The sequence below is a fragment of the Macrosteles quadrilineatus genome, unplaced genomic scaffold (assembly GCF_028750875.1).
Source record: "Macrosteles quadrilineatus isolate MER2022 unplaced genomic scaffold, UCM_ALF_1.0 Scaffold_9__3_contigs__length_116548681, whole genome shotgun sequence".
NCBI classification, from domain to species: domain Eukaryota; kingdom Metazoa; phylum Arthropoda; class Insecta; order Hemiptera; family Cicadellidae; genus Macrosteles; species Macrosteles quadrilineatus.
In genome coordinates this window covers 36,430,396-36,451,423 of record NW_026542602.1, presented here as the reverse complement: position 1 = coordinate 36,451,423, position 21,028 = coordinate 36,430,396, and the positions used below count along the sequence as shown (strand labels likewise).

The following is a 21,028-nucleotide window of genomic DNA, read 5'->3' as shown; positions in this document are numbered from 1 at the left end:
TGTCTTGGGACACAAAAGTGCTAGGCTATGAGTATAAGAAACTTAAGTACTGTACAAGTAAGGGGGTGGTGTGTAGAACCAACGAAAGGCAATTACAGTAGCACTGCAGTGGCCAGTTAGTGATTGGCTTAATGGTTTGTGATTATTATTCCAGAAAACGGTAAAATGTGTGAGTAGTGAACCTGCTGTTCGAGATCTTAGCTATGGTAATCTTAAACCTTGACAACCTTTGAAAAGTTAACTATTGAGAGTGAAGTGAACATTTTGGGATGTGAGGAGTAGACCCAGATGTCTGGACTTAGAGTTTTTGCAGTAACTTGACTGCAGCTTATTAGTGGATGGTACTTCAAACCAGTGGCGGGGGGGATGGGTGGGATATATCTCCCCCCCGAAATATTTTATATTTTATTAGCTAACATAAATACTTTTAGCTTGAGCATATTTTAGAGTTCAAATACGTATAAAAATATGTTTTTAGGCTTTAAATTCCATACCCCCCAGACCCCTCGGTGATCATCCCCCCCACCCCCCGAAATGAAATCCTGGGACCGCCACTGCTTCAAAACCATGATCTATAATTTGGTTTTTTGCCAGTAATCAAAGAATGTCACTAACCCTTTAACCCCTTTGCTGCCCACCTTTAGTATGTCGTTCAATATCTGAAGTCACCGGTTCAATTCTGATAAAAGACAGTACCGAATAGATGTTTTAAAACTGGACCCTTGAGTCCTTGATCATTGGGCCTTTTATAAATTAGCAAGGCTATTGAACGTCTGATCGTAATCTTTCACAAGCATCTCAAACGATTTACACTCACCATTCACTCATATTTGAGTTAAAATATACCCAGGTAAGAGATATACGACAAGATATACTCAATCTTAATTGGTAATACAATATGATAATATTCAAAACTTGGCCTACAGCAAATACTAACCTTGTACAGTGCGTAGACTAGCAGCATGAGTATGAGAGCGCCGGCACACGCAGACAGCACGACCACCCACAATGGGACCACGTCTGGTCGCGTGGCCGAGTCTCGCGCAGCAACAGTTGTCAACACCTCGTGCGTGTGTAGCGCGCTCATGTCTGGTGCGCCGATGTGAGGCAGTTCTGTCACTCTACCCGCAACAAGCGAGCTTAACTGCACCTCTGGGTGGACGGCAAACTGGAAAATATAGAATGTCAGTCTCTTTGTTTTATGTACAGTAGTTGATAACCTGTTGTCATAAATGAATTTAAAAATGTTTACTGTGCAGCATTATACTAGTTAGATGTAATTAATTTCACTTTATTAAAATAAAATGCTCAAAATGCATACTACAGTAGAACCTTTATAACAAGACTCTCAAGGGGATTGTTAAATAAGACTTGTTATCAAGGTTGGCTTCTTATCGAGGTCTGTAATAACATGTGATTAAGGGTAAAATAATTTTAAGGGGATTTGAAAATGACACATTTTATCAAGGGGGACTTGTTATCGAGGGTCTTCTTATCAAGGTTCCACTGTAATGCTTTTCCTGTGACTTTTCCTGAGAAGAAACAAAGAAACAAAGATATTATATAAGGTGCAGTGGAACCTCTATAAGAAGACCCTCGATAAGAAGGCACTCTTGATAACAAGCAATTTTAAAATCACCTTGAAATCATTTTACCACTAATCACATGTTATTGCAAACCTCAATAAGAAGTCAACCTCAATAACCAGACCTATGTTCTAATCCCCATGAGAGTCTTGTTATCGAGGTTCTACTGTAGTTGAATTAAGGGCTCAAAATATTTTAGTCAATTGACTATTAGTAGTCCAAACTATTTCCTTCCTATAAAATGTCATACAATACATTCATTATAAAACCATAATGCTGAAATTACCAACGGATACAATCGCTACCCTCAAAATCTTCAATAAAATACCTTTTTGAGTGTCTTGACCCACACTCGTGAACGGAAGGCCACCCACACCTCTTGGTCCTTGGACAGAGGTCCGACTGTACAGCGGATGCGTGTGCAGGCCACGGGGCCGCAGTGGAGATCTTCCAGAGAAGCTCCGTCCTCTGGTGAAGTCTGACGTCGATACCTTGGGTACAGCTTGAACCTCTGCTGCAACTGTGCGAGGCAACCATTCAGTAAAGAAACTTTGAAATGTACTCAATCATGTATTTATGAAAAGCCAATTGGTTGATAAGATTTTTTAAAAGACAGTTCACTTTAACTAGCTTACTTCGGAAAATGTAGTTGTTCTATGATTTTTGGAAAGCTGTGACTATATTAGAAAGCAAATCGTGTAGTAGGATTTCAAATCAGTAATACGTTTTCTGACTTTCTTGTGTATCTATAAGTTCCTGGTCTCTAATTTTCTCAAGTAAGCTAGGTGAACTATTTACTTTTCAACAAATTATAAAAAAAAAACATTATTGTCTCGAATTATTGTGATTTTAATTTCAGCTAGACAGCCAATCTAGAGTCCTTGAATGGTTTCAAAAATATTTTGTAGCGTAAAAAAAAATAGGCTACCAAACAAACACTGTTCTTAGGTAAATGGTAAATATTTTTATGATTTTTAAAGAAATTAGGTTCTCCACATGGACTGTTTTCCTTTTAAAATGGACCTATCCCTTATTATTATATATATTATTTAGATTAAACAGATTTGAACTCAGGCTTCCAAGACAAAAATCCTGAACTGTAACTACTAGACCAGCTGAGCCTCTTTTGGTTTGTGAGGCATTTCATTTGGGTACAAATATCTATTTTTTTTAAATTGGTTCCATTATAACATTGTTTAATGAAATGCAATTTAGTAAAACCTTAGTTAATGTTTTCAGTTACTACCACTTACCCCAGGCTCTTCTTCCACGACGTTGTCTCCCACTGCTGGCTGTTCTCGTAACCTCGCTGACTGAGCGCTGCTGTGTTTACTCTCCCGGCTTGATGACGATGATGATCTCCATGACGATCCGCTTCGTCTACTACCCGAGTCATAATCAACATTGTCGCGGCCCACATTCCTTCCAGTGGAATCAACATTGTCTCTATCACCACTCCAAGTCCCAGAGATGTAAGGTCTGCCTCCGTCTGATGACCAGCTGCTTTGATGGGAATATCCAGAAGAGTTTGCGTATTGTCCAGAGCTACCTCTGCTTCCCTGGTTGTCGTACGAGTAAGTTCTCGCATTGTCTCTTGAACCCGCTGCTACTCCAGCGATGCTACCATGCCCTCCAAATGACTTTTCATTTTCATTGGCAACATCGAAGGTGTAAGTTCTTGCAACACCGTCTCTAGGACCTGCTGCTATGCCCGCCAGAGCATCGAACTGTGAACTACCCGACGCTGAACCACTCGATGTACCGTAGCTGGATGACCCAGCTGCTGAATTCGTTCTCCTAGAGTCGTAACCGTAAGAAGAGGCTGGAGTAAGGACAGCATTTGGATCGTATCTCGATGTTGAACCTGAGCTCGCACTTCCAGCACTTGCTTCGAACCTATTTCTAGAGTCTTGAGAGCTAGAGCCATAAGAACTTTGGCTTTGCCCACTTCCACTCCTACCGTATGATTCACTTCCTCTGTACTGTGTGCCGGATGATCCTCCTGACCGGTAACTGCTGTCAGATTCTGACCCGTATTGTCGAGAGACACTACTTCCCGCAGCGTAAGACCCTCTATCTTCACTCCCCCTTGCACCATAACTACCTCTAGCCATATCTGCAATGTTGACATTAGTTGCTTCGTAAGTATTTGAAGACTCACCTGTACGAACAACACCGTCTTCATTTTCTCTCCAAGATGTAGAAGTACGTGTGATAGGTTTCCCACCAGTTTCAGAATTCCAAGTTGTGTTTGAAGAAGTACTCTCTTCCCGAGAGAAAGTGTGGTTCTGAACACCACCGACATTGAAAGGGACATTGGTTCTTGCATCTACTCCATATAAATTAGTTTGATTTCTTCTCATTGTACTTTCAGCCTCTGAAACTCTACGGTTTCCGGCATTCTGGTTGGTAGTTTGTGTCTCCCGATAACCACCACCTTGACTGCTTCCGTAAATCCTTTCATCACTACCGTAACGTCCTCTGTTTACGGCAACACCTACACCTGGCTCTATGTTTGAGGGCCTTGTTCTTCCGCCTTCTTGAGAAGCTCTGTAACCTCCTCCAGTTCGTCTATCATTGTCAAATGAACTATACGTTTCAAAGTTTCCTCCACCAGGTCTCAATCCAGCTCCGCTGACTTCTACTCTGCCTCTTTCAGATATCAATGTTCCCTGAGATCCTCTTCCACCGTAAGAACCACTCTCCGTGCGAACTCCTGGACCACCAGTCTGGGTATTCTCTTCCTGTCCACCTCTGTAAGTTCCCCCACTGTAGCTTGCCGAACTACCTCTAGAACTGCTCTGACTGGAACTTGAACTTCCCTGTCGCCCTCCTCCAGTCATGTGTACTCTTTGCTCATGTCTTATTGATCCATCTCCGGTCTCAGAAGCTGCCTCTTCTTTATCTCTTCTCTCAGCCTCTTCCAACCTTCTTCTTTCTTCTACTGAGAGGCTTGATGTACTTGTTATTACAGTATTTCCACCAGAGGATGAAAATGAACGAGAACTTGAACTGGAACTAGATGATGATGAGGCAGACCCAGATTCTTCTACTAGAACACCTTCTGAGGAGCTCGTAAATGATCCTGAGGAGGTTAATCCACTTTGAATTCCTCCAAGCTCTAAATATGACTTCCTTTTTCTTTCAACCTAAACATAAGAGAATGTATTAGGGTATTAATAATGAGTCATTAAAACTGCACCTACAACTGAATTAATATAAAAATTCGCTTTTAAATAATTTAATTTGCCTTTAAATGATTTTTTCATAGTTAAATGAAGAATTATTGTTCTAATAATATAAAATGGGTTTAAACTTGTGTTCTTACAATTCGAAGTAGTCATTTGATATCAAGATTTACTCAAATAGGATAATATATAAACCTAGATATGATATAATATTCTAATACATACCGTTAACTTCAATGGGTTTATATTAGGTGGGAGTTCACATTTTATGGGACCATTCAATTCAGGTTCTTCTAACAGGTAAAGCAAATAATCATCTGTAAAACAAGAATATTAATTAATACTAGCGGTCGTCCAGTGGTCGGAATTCGACCAAAAATATGTAATGTACAGACTTGTATATTTTCCCCAACACTGTAAATTAAACATGTGATTGGAGTTTCTTCATCCATTTGTTTTGATTTCTGATTATATTTCGTTGTTATTTTGTCACCAGCATGGCAACCCATAAAATCCGTGTTAATTAAAAAAAAAATTTAAACTAATTTTTTGTGCTTATATTTGAGCATATTTTAGTTTATAAAGGGATTCTGCACATCTACAGGAAAGTATCTTTCCAACGGTATGCATAGATTTTCCCTGCGATGCACACAAGCTGAGAAAAAAGGTTTTTAAGAAACATGCTTGCCTGTAGATAGATAACATAAATTAAAGCTTGTTTCCATATTACAAATTTAAGGTATAAAGCCAGCTAGGTTTTGGTTTATGTAGCCTAGTCCAAAATTAATGTTTAATTACTTTTACTTTTTGTATGTGTTGTGTGTGTGCCCCAAAAGTCTGCGAAGATGATGTTTCATGTTTTTGAAGACCTGATATTGGGATTATAACCCCGAAAAGTATACATAATTATACTAAAAACAGGAATTACTTGCATTGAAGGTATGTAGATGATGTTTGATTACTTTATAATTTACTAACCCAGCAATTCTGGAGGCTACAAAATGAGTAAATGTTTTATACATATTATAGACGGTTGTGTTAGTGATGTAAGGAGATAACATAAAAAGACACCATGAAAATGCCAAACTTGCTGGCAAATACGGTAATAACTGACACAATTTAAATTCATGAATTTGGGAAAACCTATAATCATAGAAATTCACTTTATGTTTCCTAGTGTAATTTATACTTACTGGCGAGAGTGGCGGTTGGCCAGAGAAAATGCACTTCTGCCTCTACGATGTCTGAGGGCCCTTTGTTGCGGATGCTGTAGATGTGTACGACCTGTGGTCCGATGTCCGTCTCCTCGGTGATGTTGTCCTCACTATACAGCGAGGTGTTGTAGTGGACCATGGCGGGGTGAGACGACCTGCACAGACATCAGTTGTTCAAATCATTGCTCAACATAGTTTGTCTGTAAACTTACCAAGGCAATGTGGTTCAAGTAAACCAAAGCTTACTTATAAAAGATAAAGAAGTCTAAAACAGGTTATTTGGGTGTGTTAGCTGTAGTTAGTGTCTTGGACTTTGGTCCAAAAGGGATAGGTTTGATTCCGGTAGAGATTAAGGTTATTTGGGCAACTTTGGGATCCTTTTAAGAAAGCTTCAGTGAATACTATTTAAGTGGTGTTCATGTTCCGTGTGACTAATATAGGCTAATTAAGACGTCTTAAAAGGTCCTAGGTGTATTCTAATAAACTTTTATATAGTGCAATTCTGGAATCATACAAAAGGAACTGATGAGATAATGTGATTATCCTTTATTAATTAATTTTACATAGAACAGTTCAGGGCCCAATCCGCCTGAGTTTAATATTTTAGTGCCTGCCAGTCTTGCATGTGTCCATTCATATCTGACACTAGAGAAAAGTCTGATGACCCACCCCGCAAACAACTTTCATAACATTTTCAATCTAGCATTTTTACTACATACCCTATTTCTTTATTTATAAAATTTTTACCCTTGCAAGATGAGATCGGTTTCAACCCAAATATGAACAACGAGATGCTGAGAGTTGTCGTCACTTGAAGTTTTGTTTTCCGGGTTCGTACTGTTGACAGACATGTCAAACTCGTAGCGGGCCTTCATGCCTGGCTTGTGGAATGGCTGCAGTAACACTTTGAAGTGCACCTGAAATAAAGATTAAAATATAATAACAAAAATAAAATATGCATTTCAAGAGTGATATAAAATAATTAACAATGTTGGCTAACAAGAGTCTTTTTGTCAAATTCAACCCCCTTAATAACAAAATGGGAACATGACATTACAATTACAGTTTAAAATTATTCTTACAGGCTTACTAAGATTATCGAGTCTTTGATCTACTCTTGAAAACCTCTAAATTGTCAATGGTACGTTAGCCTCTTGAGCTTTAGATATAATTAATTGTATGCAACTTGCCATAAGTATGTTGTACCATTGTTGTACATATCCGGTAGTCTAGCCAGTTTTGGTTGACTTGTGCTTGCATACATCTGTGGTAACTTTTGGTTATTTTACTCTTATCGACCCATATATATATATATATATATATATGTATAAACATTTGGGGCTTATTGGGGTACACCAAGATGGAAAAAAGTACAAAGTAACACTTTGAAACCACAATATAAAGGCTATCTATGAGATAAGCTACTTTATATGGGGGTGAATTTGAATCCTCAAATCCAATAGAAATTTTATACAAACATCAACAAGGTATAAAAATGGTTTATTTTACCTTTTTGCGTCGAACGATCCGTGTGTAGTTAGTACAACTACAGCTGTTTCATACCACTAGGTTATTACGTGGTTAAAATTTAATTAACCAGGTATTACGTGGTACTAAAGGAGTTGGGGGAGAGGGGTAACAGCTGATGCTTGGACACACGACAGCAGTCATGACCCAACATCCATCGGCGCCTGTCTCGTGTGTTCGTTACTTGGCCAAGTTCATAAATTCATGTTTTTTAAATGTTTTTCGTGTATTATGTGTATATAGACATATTTATTTCGACAAGTTCATCTATGAATGAATGCTGTTTTATCTAACGTTCTGCCAACAACCTGATGATGTACCCTAGTGGTATGAAACAGCTGTAGTTGTACTAACTACACACGGATCGTTCGACGCAAAAAGGTAAAATAAACCATTTTTATATTGCTATTTACGATCCAGAGGCTAACCCATCATGAAAATCAACAAGGTGTAATATGTAGGTAAATATTTGTAGGTATAGAGCTTTAAATATAGGCCTATATAACAATTTAGTAACTTTTCAATCACCTCCTCCTGAATATGAATATTATTCTCTTAAATCTTAATTACAAAAGTACTTACAAAATCTACATTCCACATAATCAATTCCAAAAGTATAACATACCGTTTTCTCTTTTGGTAGAGGATTGCCAATGTCACAATGCAGAGTGTGGTTGTTGATGAATGAAGGAGCCGAACATTGTACCAGAACGTCGCGCTCCGTGTCTAATCTCTCAATGTTGACGTAGTTGATTCCTGGAGGAACCCTCATGTCAAACACAGACTCAAACGCATCTTCTCCCTCGTTGATGACGACGACGTCAACGCTCAGTCGTTCTCCGGAGCCGAGCAAGTAGCGCTTCACATTCCTGAAACATTATTGCTAATCTGCAGATTGAGGTACCGGTACTTAGTTTAAAAGTCTTTTAAATGAGAAAAAATCTAAGTTATTTACAAGTTAAACTTTTTCAGTTGTCAAAGGTAAAATATCCTACTACTTCATACATTCATTTAGGGTACTCAACTATACAAAATCATAACACCTCAACAAAAGTTTTTCTTATTCACTTATAAAATCCAAACCCAACTAAGTTATTCATCACATTTTATTCCTTATATTTTTAAATTCATACTAACGGAGTGGCGTTTATTCGGAGATTGGGGATGCAGACGTTGTCTTTGCCGCAGTTCTTCTGAATGACAACACTGTCCTTCTGCGTTAGAGGTTCGTTGAGATCCAGCACGGGTGTGAGAGATCGCTGATATCTGCGTCTACTTCCTTGCGATGGTCCGGGACGCAAACTGTAGCGCATCTCTGCTTCCAATGCTGTGAGCTTGTCTCTGATACCCGGCTGTTGACAAGTTTGTCGTTAATTGTTTGTTAGATTAACATACTGTTATTAAAACGTTGACCGATGTACTATTATACTTTTACTGACTTTAGGAACTAGTGTGAATTGATTTAGGCTACCCAAAATCAGGGAGATCATGGTTTCTATCCATAATAAAAGGGATGCATCAGGAAACAACTGACACAAAGTTAATTTTTGTACTATAATGTTATGACTTGACAATACAAAGTCTTTTAGATCACAAGTGAATGCAGTGTGCACTAGGAACTAAATCACAAACTGATGAATGGTGGCAGTATATTCAAATGATTTAATAACAAATATATATTATAATAAACATCGATTTATTAATTCATTGTTAAGCAATTCAATTGACATTTGTACACTAAAGAAGACATAACATGTATAAACCAGTTGTGGTGAATTATTATTAAAAATAACATAGTTGATTGAAAGCCTTTGACACTGTGTGATTTGTCAAAACTGCCTTAGCTTTCCTTACTATGATAATTGATGATACATAAAAGAGGCTTTAGTTTTCAACAAGTTGTCCTTAACCAGATGAAAAAAGTTGTGCATTCAGCAGAAATTGGGAATTGACAGCAATACACTATGTTGATGGCTCAACTAAACAATATGTTAGCTTTTTTTAACTACCGGTAGTTACAGCTAAGGGAATGAGATGGCTAAACATAAACACAGATACAGTAACCATAGCATACCTTGATGTAAACAAAGACCTCTTGGCATTTCTGCAGCCCCTTGTCAAGGGTGATGGTCTGGTTGTGGACACTGTGGCCTTCCAAAGATAGCAGAGCCATGCGAGGACTCTTCTGTTTCTTGGAGTCAAGGATCAGCTGCACGTCGAAATCTGCCAGAAAGATTCATTTTTACTTTCCTTTCCAAATTTGCACCTTTTGGTGTATCAGAGCCAATGTTGTTACCAAGAAATGTAGTCTCCTCTCAAAGTTAGGTACCGGTGTTTTAAAATTGCACTAACTAGTTATGATTCAACTTGTTAATACATTTCAACTGAATTTGTTAAGTTGAAGGTTGACAAGTTTGTAGAAAATTTCTAAAAACAATAAACTAAGCTACCAAGGACTTGATTGCAATGTCAACTTTGCATGCATATCAGCACAACAAAATTAGTACTTAAGATTTTGATTGACTTTCTTTAGAGAGGAAGTGACTCAATCAGGGGTGTGATAGCGTGATAGACTGTGAAACCAAAGCAACAATGTCAAGAGTCAAAGGTTTGCTTCCCAGCATCAGCACTAAAATTTATCAAAAAGTTAATTCCTCTACTGTCCTGGATCACCGCATGTTTTGCTTAATTCGTTCTAAGCACAGGTCTTAGACTCATGTGGATGGGCAAAAGCAAGGTTAAAAGAGGAACCCTAAAAAATCCAAAAAGATTTAGTTGGTTGAGTATGTCTATAGAGGAAATAATAAAAACCCAATGATCAACAAAGAAGGTGTGGAATGGCAAAACAGAAGGAGTTTTAGCTCTAAGAAGACTCAGAATTGAATAAAGTGAAGAAAGGCCTGAGAATGCTTTGCTATAGAAGAAACATAAGAGCAATGAAGGCAAAAACAATGTGAGACCATAAACCAACTTGCTTTCCACTGGCACAGGATTAAGTAAGTATGTAGTAAGTGAATGTTATAGTGCCAATACTATTTTGAAAGAAGAGATTACAGAACATTTTTTTTCTTTATCTACGTCATTGGCTTTTTTGAGGTTTTGAGAAAGAATTGTCCAAAACCTGGTCTTGTTACTATATGTTGACCTTTTGTTAAACAGCATCATTAATTTACAGCCCAATGACAACTGAGTCCAGTAATGATCTCGCTTGGAACCAAACCAGTGACCTACAGATTTGAGGGTGAGCACAGTTGAGAAGAGGTCACTGAAAAGAGGTCACTGAGGGTGACCTACAGATTTGAGGGTGAGCACTATGGCCACTCGGCTACCCAGATAATTATTACATATGTTTTTAAGAGGAAATAGATGAAAAACCCCTCAAATTGTTCTTGGGTACGCCCAGGATCAAACATGACTACAATCGGAGAGGCTGACCACTGATCGGAGAGGTTTATTTTTACCATACCCTGCAAAGTTTCAGTTTAAAACAACTGAACAAATACCTAATCGCTGGTCCACTCCTAATCCACTGTACTCTAGGCACATCTTGAGAGACAGGCAGGCTACTCTAGTCCCATCCTTGAGTGTACAATTGGTCTCCTCCAGCACAACCTGTTTCTGTTCCGACAGGAATGATACCGAAGACATCATCTTCACCACTGGACGAGCCCTAAGAACACAGGTGAACATCAGAATAAACAGCGAAAAGACTTTGCCAGTAATAAAATTGTAAAATGATATGTACGTAAAGATTTTAAGTTAAGCAGGATGTTTAAATTGGATAAAGATTTTTAAAAATTAAATTGAATTAAAATGTTGATACATTTTGATCTTCGGGACGTTAAAATTGCGTCATTACAAAAATACTTGGATGCTTTACAGCAATCCATCTTGGGGTAAGCTACACAGATCAGTTTGGTCAGTATTTTCACCAGTACTATGAGCCATCAAGGTTTGAAATAAAATCAGTTGCATATAATACAAACAATCTCATGTTATTATTTGTAAAAATGATATTTTACTCTAACTTTTTCCTAGCCACATTTTTCAAGTCATACCCCAACTTTTTGCATTTATTAAGGATTACAGTACAGTAATTATGCCTTGATCCCCAGAAAAAGTAAATATTGGTTTTTTTTATTGTTAGGCTATCACAATCAACACAACACTCACTTAAGGAACACCGCCGTGTCGGACTCGTAAGCCCCCACAATGAGGTCCGGGTATTGGTTCTCATCCATGTCTACGCCTCCAGACAGTGAAAAGCCAAAGGTGGTGAGAGGCAGACCAAGATCTGATGTTTGAATAACCTGTGACGGCTTCTCTCGTATCCCCGTGGCCGATCCATGATAGATGTATACTGCGCCACGCTCCTGCGGCCCGTCATAGGGGGCTCCGACCGCAATGTCTGCACAATAATCAGGGTAAGTTGATGGCTTAGAATACAACCATTGACTAGGAGACTAGGACAAACATCAAGTAAAAAGAAGATGAGTAGAAAGCATTGTATATCAAGTTTGCACAACAACCAGTTGAAGTTGTTGGTTTGAAATTTGAAGTTTGTCATTATTTAAGACGGAGTGGAACACACATTCCAAACGCTATTTTTGAACAATAAACAGTGAAAATTAGGGGTTTGGAATGTTAAATGTTGTTATTATTTAAGATGGAGATGAATATATGTTTCACTAATAAAATCAAAAATAACACATATCCCAAATGATTTACCACTAAACCTCCCCCCAAATTGAGCCCTACTTACTAACTACTAAAAATTAAATTGTATATACAGTATGTTTAAGGAAACATCAAACTTTAACTTACCTCCATAACCATCTTTGTTGATATCCCCAAGAGAAGCCAGTGCTAGACCAAATCTTGCTTTAGAGTTGACACCATCTCTTGTATTCATCGAGCGAAACTTTTGTTCCTGAATCAAACAAATTGACATCTCAATGAGTTAAATTTTAAATTTTATGTGGAAACATCTTAATTTTCTGAGAAAGAAAAAATGTACTATTACGACTCAGTTTTAAACTTTTACCCATTGACTTAACATTTCTCAAAACTTTGGTCCACATTACAGTATTACACCAAATTTGTGGACTTTACTGTATTACTGTATAAAAATATCCCCAATTTTGTAATCATAAACATAAACACCATTCCTGTAAATATGCATAAGTCAGTGTTTTCATCAAACTTAGTAAATCGGACAAAAATGTAAGTTAATTAATTATTGCTCTTACCCCCTGCCCCTGGTAGACAACGTAGATTCTACCGGTCTCGTAATCACCCTCGTTGTTGCTGAGGTCTGTGTACAACGGAGCTCCGATGACCAGGTCGTCCAGTTTATCTCCGTCCATATCCACTGAGGCCAGAGAGTAGCCGAAGTACGCTCCGAGCTGTTCACCGGTTATGTTCTGCATGTTGGTCAAGTTCCATGTGTACAGAACAATCTGTGAGAGAAGAACTTTGGTGAAACATCGTTTTACCATACTAATTTGACCGATTCCCAAGTCAAAATCCAAATCAAAGAGGCAAAGTTAGAAAATAAATCATTTTTTTATTTCCACTTTCCAGTAATTTTGATAGTTCACAACTATTCCTCATATCCCTGTGACTATCTCCCATAGACCTGTCCTGCAGGTGAAGGCAGGATGGTGCATAGTTCTATTTATAAGTCTTACACATGTGCTACCTTTATCATCCTCAATTTACACTTAAGTTTAAATTACCAATAAAATTAATAATTAATTACCACCTCACCTTGCCAAGTAGACCCGCTCCCCTGGGCATCCCCACAGCAACATCATTCTGCCCCGCTCCCCCGCCACTGAAGTCTCCCGAGGCTACAGAGTATCCGAGGTAAGAGTCATCGTCTGCCGCTGGTCCCTCGTTGCTAGAGATGACGTCAGGCCTTGAGTAGAGGTTTTGTGAGAAAATTTGTCCTGCAAACACAGTTTTCTTTCAAAACTCTTACTGAGAGTCTACAACAAACAAAAACTGGAATGTTATCCTACAAGAGCCCCTATGTTTAAATAATATAAACTGAAACGTACGGTAAGGTACTGTTCATAAATGCTGTTATATTTATCTGCAGCAGCTACATGGAATGACCTACAAGAATTCCTTGGCTTCTACTCGTGGTACTTTAACATGGAACCAGATATTGTTCAACAGACATTAAACAAAGGAAATTTGCAGCTGTCATCTTGAAAACTCATTGATCTTTGAAAACGATCAACCCAAATATTTTCTATAGCTTTTTTGATTGTTTTCTCTATAGTTTTTGGTCTATTTTGTTTCACATTAACAAGTCCATCTAAAGTCATTCACAAAACTGCACAAGGTATCTGTTCTATCCACACAGACATAATGGTTCACATTCATGTAAGAAGTGCACCATTGCCAACAGGTGTGCATCAGTTGCTCAATAAAATTAACAATGAACAATATTACAGAGGTGGAGAATATATTCCTGGATTATGAGATTTTTTATCAAATACCGGTACCGGTACTGTAGAAAAAAGGTTTAGTTAGATGGTAAATTCTCGTTATGATTTTCTTAAGAAGTACTTTTTCCATAATTGGACTTCTGGACAACATCATTCCTTTTTTCCAAAACTGATTTTAAAAATTAGAATTTTAAATTCTGTAGATTGATTGAAAATTAAGAATATACTTCCAAAGTTGGTCTAAAACTCAAAACTAGATGACATTTTCTTTTGTATCAAATCAAATAAAATGAAGTAATCGGACTATATACACATCAGTTTACAATATCATAATAATATATTTACATTGTATGATACAGCTTGATGAGATCCATGATATTGGTGTAGACCACCACATACATTTTAGTAAATAAACTACTGAAAAAGCCTCAAATTCAGACAAATCGTCAAAAACGGAACTAAATGCCAACTCTTTAATTATTAAATACAGATCATTCTCAAGAAATAGATTTTTTGTAATATACTATCATACAAATTCTTTTGTGCAACACATGCAGAGGAAACACATGCAAAAGTGAAATCAAGAAAAGGAAAATCCCCCAAACTTGAAAACATCCCCCACCCGGAAGCTGAAAAAACATGGTATTAGAACTTTGTGAAAAAACAAATTCATCATAAAATCCACTGTAAAAGGCCAAGTAACTCATCAAACCACATTAAAACATTATAAATGAAAACACTGAAACATGTGGAATACACACAAATGAGAGGAATGATTTGTTTGTTGAACTACAGAATAACAAATTGTTGTTCTGTGTTGTACCAGCATTGACTTGTCTGCGATTTTGTAGCAAAGCAAATCTTTCTGTTTTTCACCTATTTCTTAAAGCATACGTTAATGTTGGTATTATTTTTGTTTTAATGTTGTTAAACTGTAATGTTATGTTGTAAGTTATTTAGAAGGTTTAAATTTGTGTAGCATTAGTCTATTTTATTCTCATGTCCCTATAAATATTTTCAAGCATTTAATTTTGGATTCCGAGACCAAAATGGGAATAAGAAGAAACTACTTACAAAAATGTCTACGTACATTGTGCTTAACTAATAAAAAAGTAATTTTGTTTAAGCAAAAACATTTTTTCTTTACATTTGAGATGTAAACACATTTTCTTTCATACGTTATAAACTGTGTACAAAATGAATTGAACATTATTGTTCCATTACAAACTCAATTCAAGTAGAAAAAACAGCAAAACTCTAAGAAACCAAAACCACTAAAAAATACTTCTAAAAATTTTGTTCAATTTCAAAAGTGTCACTTGTTTATCATATTAATCAAGTTAAATGTTGTTAATGTGTCGGGGTTTGACAAGCATGTAAGCACCTTCTGGGGTGTTTTTCGTTACCTTCCTCGTTCATTATGGCGTAGCGGGGCGGCAATGGACGGGGAAGTCTGGCGTAAGCATCGCAAGAATGGACTTGACCTGAAAAACACATCATCCCAACCATTTTAGGCACTCCAACTCATTCTGTAGCTTTTTATGGTGACGCAGCACTGATTTTTACATTGGAATTCTTCCTTATGGTAAGTCGACGTCGCTTTTTGATTCTTCTCTTTGGACTGAGTTGGCTAATGTCAGGGGTAGTGTCGGTTAAGGGTTTTATTTATCTAGAGCCAGTGGGATTTTTGAGATGGCGCTTTTGTGAAAGCGGACCAAATCCCTCAAATTGCTGTGAACATGGCGGGGAATGAACCCGCCACTGAAGTCAGACAACACGGAATAGTATATCCATTCCAAGACGGAGGCCTTAGTGACAATGAAATTTCTCTTTAAAAAAATTGTATTTAGGTTTAGAATTTTTGTATTCCACTCAAAGAGTTCACAGTGAATAAAAATAATAATAATAATAATAAATAAGTTTAATGTAAGAATTTTTTTTAACCAAGAAACTAAGAAAGATTCAACGTAGCCTACTGAAAAATTTTTTTATATTGTCTTTGATTTCTGACAGTTATTTTTCCATCAGAATTTAAGTACAGCATTTCATTTTTAACACGCATTCAATATAGTTTTAATGTTTAGTTAATTTTATAAACACTATATTTGTGTTTTATAATGATTATTTATTTAATACATGATTTTATTTCAACAGTACCTATAGTAATTTGGCTAATAAAACCAAGTTGATTTTAGTGGAATTAATTGCTAGTAATGTTTTTCAACTTTTGAAACAAATTCACAAAAGTTAAATGGTATGACATATTTTTGTGGATTCAATGTAAAAAAATAACGATAATATTATCCCACACCAAAACCTTCTTCCCGAAAACGTAAAACCCTCAATCTTACTGAGAGATCAAGAATAGTGCTGCATCCATTTTAAACCAAAAGCAGAAATCGGTCCCCAAAAACCGAGTAACCCCAAAAGCTGAAAGAAGAAAATACAAAAGTGTGTACAGGTAAAAATATAACACTTGAAGTGCAAGTATATAACACATGCTGAATAAATTAACATTATAATTACATACACAGTCAAAACACATTAAATACACACATATAACATAGAACATTCATGTACTGGTAACAGTGATTCATGCTAAAATTGACAAGTGCTAAAATATGCAGGATTAGTGTTGTGTTGAAAATTACAACATTTTGCCTTATGGTAAAACTGGCTTTCAAAAGAAAACACTTAGCAACACGAGGAAGTGGAAGACCAAGATGTACACACAATTAGTAAATTATTGTGTTTAAACGTTTCATTTTATACACATGGTCCTACTTCTTTCCAAATCATTGGCTATTATAGTGAATAATGTAAGTATAAACAAACATGATTGTGACTTAAAAATTGTGAATTATAAATTACTGTAATGTGTTTAAATCGTAAGACTGTGAAGAATTACTTGTCAAGCTTAAAAGGGTTTTCTATGTGTATAAATATTAATTTTAAGAAAACGATTTTCTGCAATTGTGTTCAATCATATCAAATTTCATAGCTAGATATTGCACCATTGTCGAACATAGTTTAAACCCCAAAACTAATAACTTTTGATTCTGGAATGGAAAAAAATGGTAGGCATATCCTTACAAATAACCGTTTGTTGTGTAAACATGGTAATGAAAATAAAGTAGCCCTACATTAAATGTTTGCTACTAATAACGTTTACTTTTGTATGGCCAATACTTTGGGACCTAATATATGTTGTGCAAAGAACAGTCGTAACAACAAACATTGACTAGAAGAACTTTTATTTGAACACGCTTTCTTTGAAATTTTCACCGGAGACATTCTTGTGCTTAAAAATTGTCAAAGAAATCTGTCAAAATTAAATTAAATTTAAACTCTTACATATCTACTTCCAATCGAGACCTTTTTACGACCTGCTGGCATATCCGATATTTCTTTTCCAATTAGAACGCGAAACTGCAATCTCTTGGCTGTACAATCCAACGCCATTATTCAGGATTCCCTCATCTACGTTCATTAGTGAGGGTCTCCTTGCAGACATGTTTAATGTCAAATGCAATATTTCACAAAACAAGTTTGCATCTGACCCCGGGTCGACGACAAGCCGCCGAGCACACGAATATCCTTTAGTTGCCGGAGATATCCCGATTTATCGCAAATTTGGGATATGAACCACACGTAATTCCCGATTTGACGATTTGAAACCCATTTTACCTCCCTAGAAATTGTTCATTGTAATCAGGTGAAATTTATATAGCCCATGATATACTACTATTAACTACCTATTTCATTTGTAATTTTCAGCGGAAAATATTCCAAATAGTTTTAGTTAAAACCACGAATGCAAAAACCACCGTACACAAACACACCAGATAAGAATGATAACAATAATTGTTACCTTACCAGTTTTTACATATACAATTAGAATTTCGCAGATCTTAAAGATTTGAAATTTGAAGAATATAATGTTGAGAATTATAGTATGATACATTTTTAAAATAAGTACCGGTAGATGATTCTGGTACATCTTCGAAACACATTAACAAACAAAAAAACATAAAACAACTAAATTAAATTATAACCGTTTCAACCTGCGCGGAGGGACCCAAAATAATACATTGGAACAACACGGATCGAAAACCGAATTGAAAAACTACCGACCAATTTCCATAAGGCACCAGAGTTGAAAACATAAAAAAAAAACGAGCGAAGCGGAAACGACTTGGGATATTGGGCAAAAAACGAAACGATAACAGTTAAACCTAGAGGCGGGTGTTCGAAACGCGACTGGAGCCACTTATAAATTATTCATCAAACGGAAAATTCAATCGCCGAGAACGTAAGTGCGCCGGTACCATAGCGCGTCCGACTGCTCTTTTTAAGGTAGTCCGGTCTATTGTCGTTTGACCGACTTTTAAATTTGTCTTTTGTATCAGATTTATACGGGTCGGCGTCTATAGAGGAGCCGTATGCATAAACATGTCGTCTGTTCGGTATGCTAGGCATGCTACTTCCTTGGCCCCGCTCTCTTTTTACTGGTATTAAAATTTGTCAACATTTGTTCTTTGTATTTTTTCTGTATCAGGGATTTTGATACCATGTGTTGGGAACTTGTAAGGGGGTAAATACCTTGCAAACTATAAAAACTCTAAAAAAATTTTGTATTTTTTCTCATTAAAAATTGGGAATCCTTTCATAGTTTTACTACGTGTAAAAATCATAATAGAAATATTGAATACAACAAATAAACTGTGAAACTTTAGGATTAGTGAAGAGCACGTAAATACTAATAGAATGACAAGTGCTCCCAAACTATGTGTTCGAAAATGCATTTCAAGCTACACGTATATTCTGCTCTTGCACATCCACAGAAACAGTGTTAGTTTGATGTAAAACACTCACCCTGCCAGTACCAACTGCCGACTCCTCCGATGAACAATCGCTTCCCATCCTGTAACAAACATATAAATGTTTAATTAAAAATACCAATGTTCCCTTAAATTGTTTGCAGTGATCCTGATCATTGCGAGTACGTTGTGTAGAGAAAAGAAAAATAATTACATCAAGATAGATTATCAGGGATATCCGGGTGGAAGGAGACCCCATTACTGGCCAAGGATAAGTAAGGCAATGTAAGGTTCCGGATCGATTTTGAAAGAGTTTTTGCTAAAGGCGTGAAGGGGCATTTACAAGTTTACGGGATTTGAAAATGTGTAACCAAGAAGGTTTGCTAGTATATTCAACTCTAGATAAGACATCTCTGTTCTGTCTATCGAAAACATAAAAACACTTTCCACTGGCACATCTGATTCCCGCCGCAATCAACACCAAGTCTCTTCTAAACAAGGAGGCACTTTTGCTAATTAGGTTGAAATATAAAATTCCTAGTCGTCTAATGAAATATTTTTGCATCAAATTTCATTTGGATGCAAAGTTAAAACTAATCACAGATGTGTATTCACTGAGAATGTAAATAGTCTCAAATGGACGCTCGTAGTCAAAGGAATGCAATGGGGCGACGCACTTAAAGTCAACGACACTGGCGCCTGCTGCAGCTACTTTTGATAAGGGTGATTGCAGGAATAGTAGGGAGTAGGAGCTTGTTACTTTGAACTGCTTAGGTGATAATGCGATGAAAATATTAAGACTTCTAACAAAAAATGTTAATTCGAATGGAAGAAAGGTATGAGTTAAAACGATAGGGCTCAATTGGAATCTTGTATATCCACTAGGATCCGGGAAAGTGTGAATTTGTGAGTGGTGAGTGGTGAGTTAGTTTTAGAACATTAATGGTAAGCAAAGATCGGTTATTAGGTGTTAAACTGGGACTGTCCCGACTCGGTCATAGTTGGGCGCACTGATCGGTTAAAGTGCTCGCCTAGTAATCAAAGGCCACCGGTACGAACCAGAAAAAAGTTATTGGCTTTTTTGAAGGTTCGAAAATGGACCCAGCTGTCCTTGATCATTGAGGTTTTAATGTGGTCCTGTCTAATTAAACAGCTGGCATTAGTCAGTAACAAAGCTTCACAAGTCATCTTACTCTATTCTACACTCATCCTTCATTCATATTTGGGTTAAAATATGCACGTAGGTGATGTACCCATCTTAGTTGATAATACAATGGGACTGTCACATTTGAATTTGGGCGGACACAACGAGCGAATAGAGTGAACGATTGCCCTTTTGCGAAGATTACTTGGGAGGATAGAAGTACTGCAAAACGCCGACGAAACAGTGAAAACTTGGGTTGAAAAAATACATTTGCTTTAACACAGAGTCACTTTTTCTGGAAACAATTCTTAAGATTTTTCTTGATATTTTATTTAATTGACATAGGCCATGTGAACGTACATATTTCAAATAATACATGGTTGGACAATCGCCCTCACCACGAATCACTTCTCAAGCACGACATTAACCACTTGTTTGATGGGGAACTTGAAATAAACAAATCACTCTATCTAGTGACCACTCGTGGACAAAATGTGTCTGGTAGATTGAACGATTACAACAAGAAGGGAGAATGGAAAAGAGGGAGATAGCGCGCATTACAAAGAGAATGAGAGTGAAAGATAGTTGTGAGTGGGATAAGTATAAGTGGTCTGAGAGAGCAGGACCAAGAGCTATTACATGGGAGTTAAGACTGAGGAGGTATGTAACAAGTTTCTATGGGTTTCAAAATATGTTCTTTCAAATATGTTTCTTGGAGAATCGGTTAATATGCAATTTAGGGTTTGCACGCGATTTTTGAAATTTCTTTTTTCATTCTACTAGAAATTTAACGCTGATTCCGAAAATGACGTTCTTTTTCCGCGGAAAACGACCATAACGCGGAAAAACGACCAAAACGACCAAAATAATTTTTTTACCAAAACACGTCATGTGGGTACTCAAATTAACCGGAATATTAAGCAGATCACGACTATGCAAGAATTTTTTGGATCCGAGGTCAAATAAGCGAGATTTTCACGTAAATATGCGATAATATTTTGGATTTTTGCTCCAACTTTTGTCTGTGTTAAAATACCAGCTGATCAGGATCAGCTGGTCATTATTTTATTATAATTGTTTATGTTTTAATT

General features: G+C 36.8%; 1 protein-coding gene across 3 annotated transcripts in view; it reads right to left on the bottom strand.

Annotated features, from left to right (window-relative positions):
• LOC129004409 (integrin alpha-PS2) overlaps positions 1-21,028 on the bottom strand; it is a 206,879-nt gene that overhangs the window by 2,445 nt on the left and 183,406 nt on the right. For 2 of the 3 annotated variants that reach the window (XM_054432985.1, XM_054432984.1), the window contains exons 7-22: positions 18,849-18,897; positions 15,380-15,457; positions 13,285-13,466; positions 12,765-12,974; positions 12,340-12,445; positions 11,689-11,923; positions 11,019-11,185; positions 9,590-9,738; positions 8,653-8,867; positions 8,141-8,384; positions 6,736-6,905; positions 5,968-6,143; positions 5,000-5,091; positions 2,840-4,735; positions 1,915-2,106; positions 938-1,168 (exon numbers count right to left, since the gene is read on the bottom strand). In XM_054432985.1, the coding sequence (XP_054288960.1) occupies positions 938-1,168; positions 1,915-2,106; positions 2,840-4,735; positions 5,000-5,091; positions 5,968-6,143; positions 6,736-6,905; positions 8,141-8,384; positions 8,653-8,867; positions 9,590-9,738; positions 11,019-11,185; positions 11,689-11,923; positions 12,340-12,445; positions 12,765-12,974; positions 13,285-13,466; positions 15,380-15,457; positions 18,849-18,897 (4,392 nt within the window). The remainder of the gene's footprint in view (positions 1-937; positions 1,169-1,914; positions 2,107-2,839; positions 4,736-4,999; positions 5,092-5,967; positions 6,144-6,735; positions 6,906-8,140; positions 8,385-8,652; positions 8,868-9,589; positions 9,739-11,018; positions 11,186-11,688; positions 11,924-12,339; positions 12,446-12,764; positions 12,975-13,284; positions 13,467-15,379; positions 15,458-18,848; positions 18,898-21,028) is intronic. The other variant, XM_054432986.1, reaches the window with a different exon arrangement.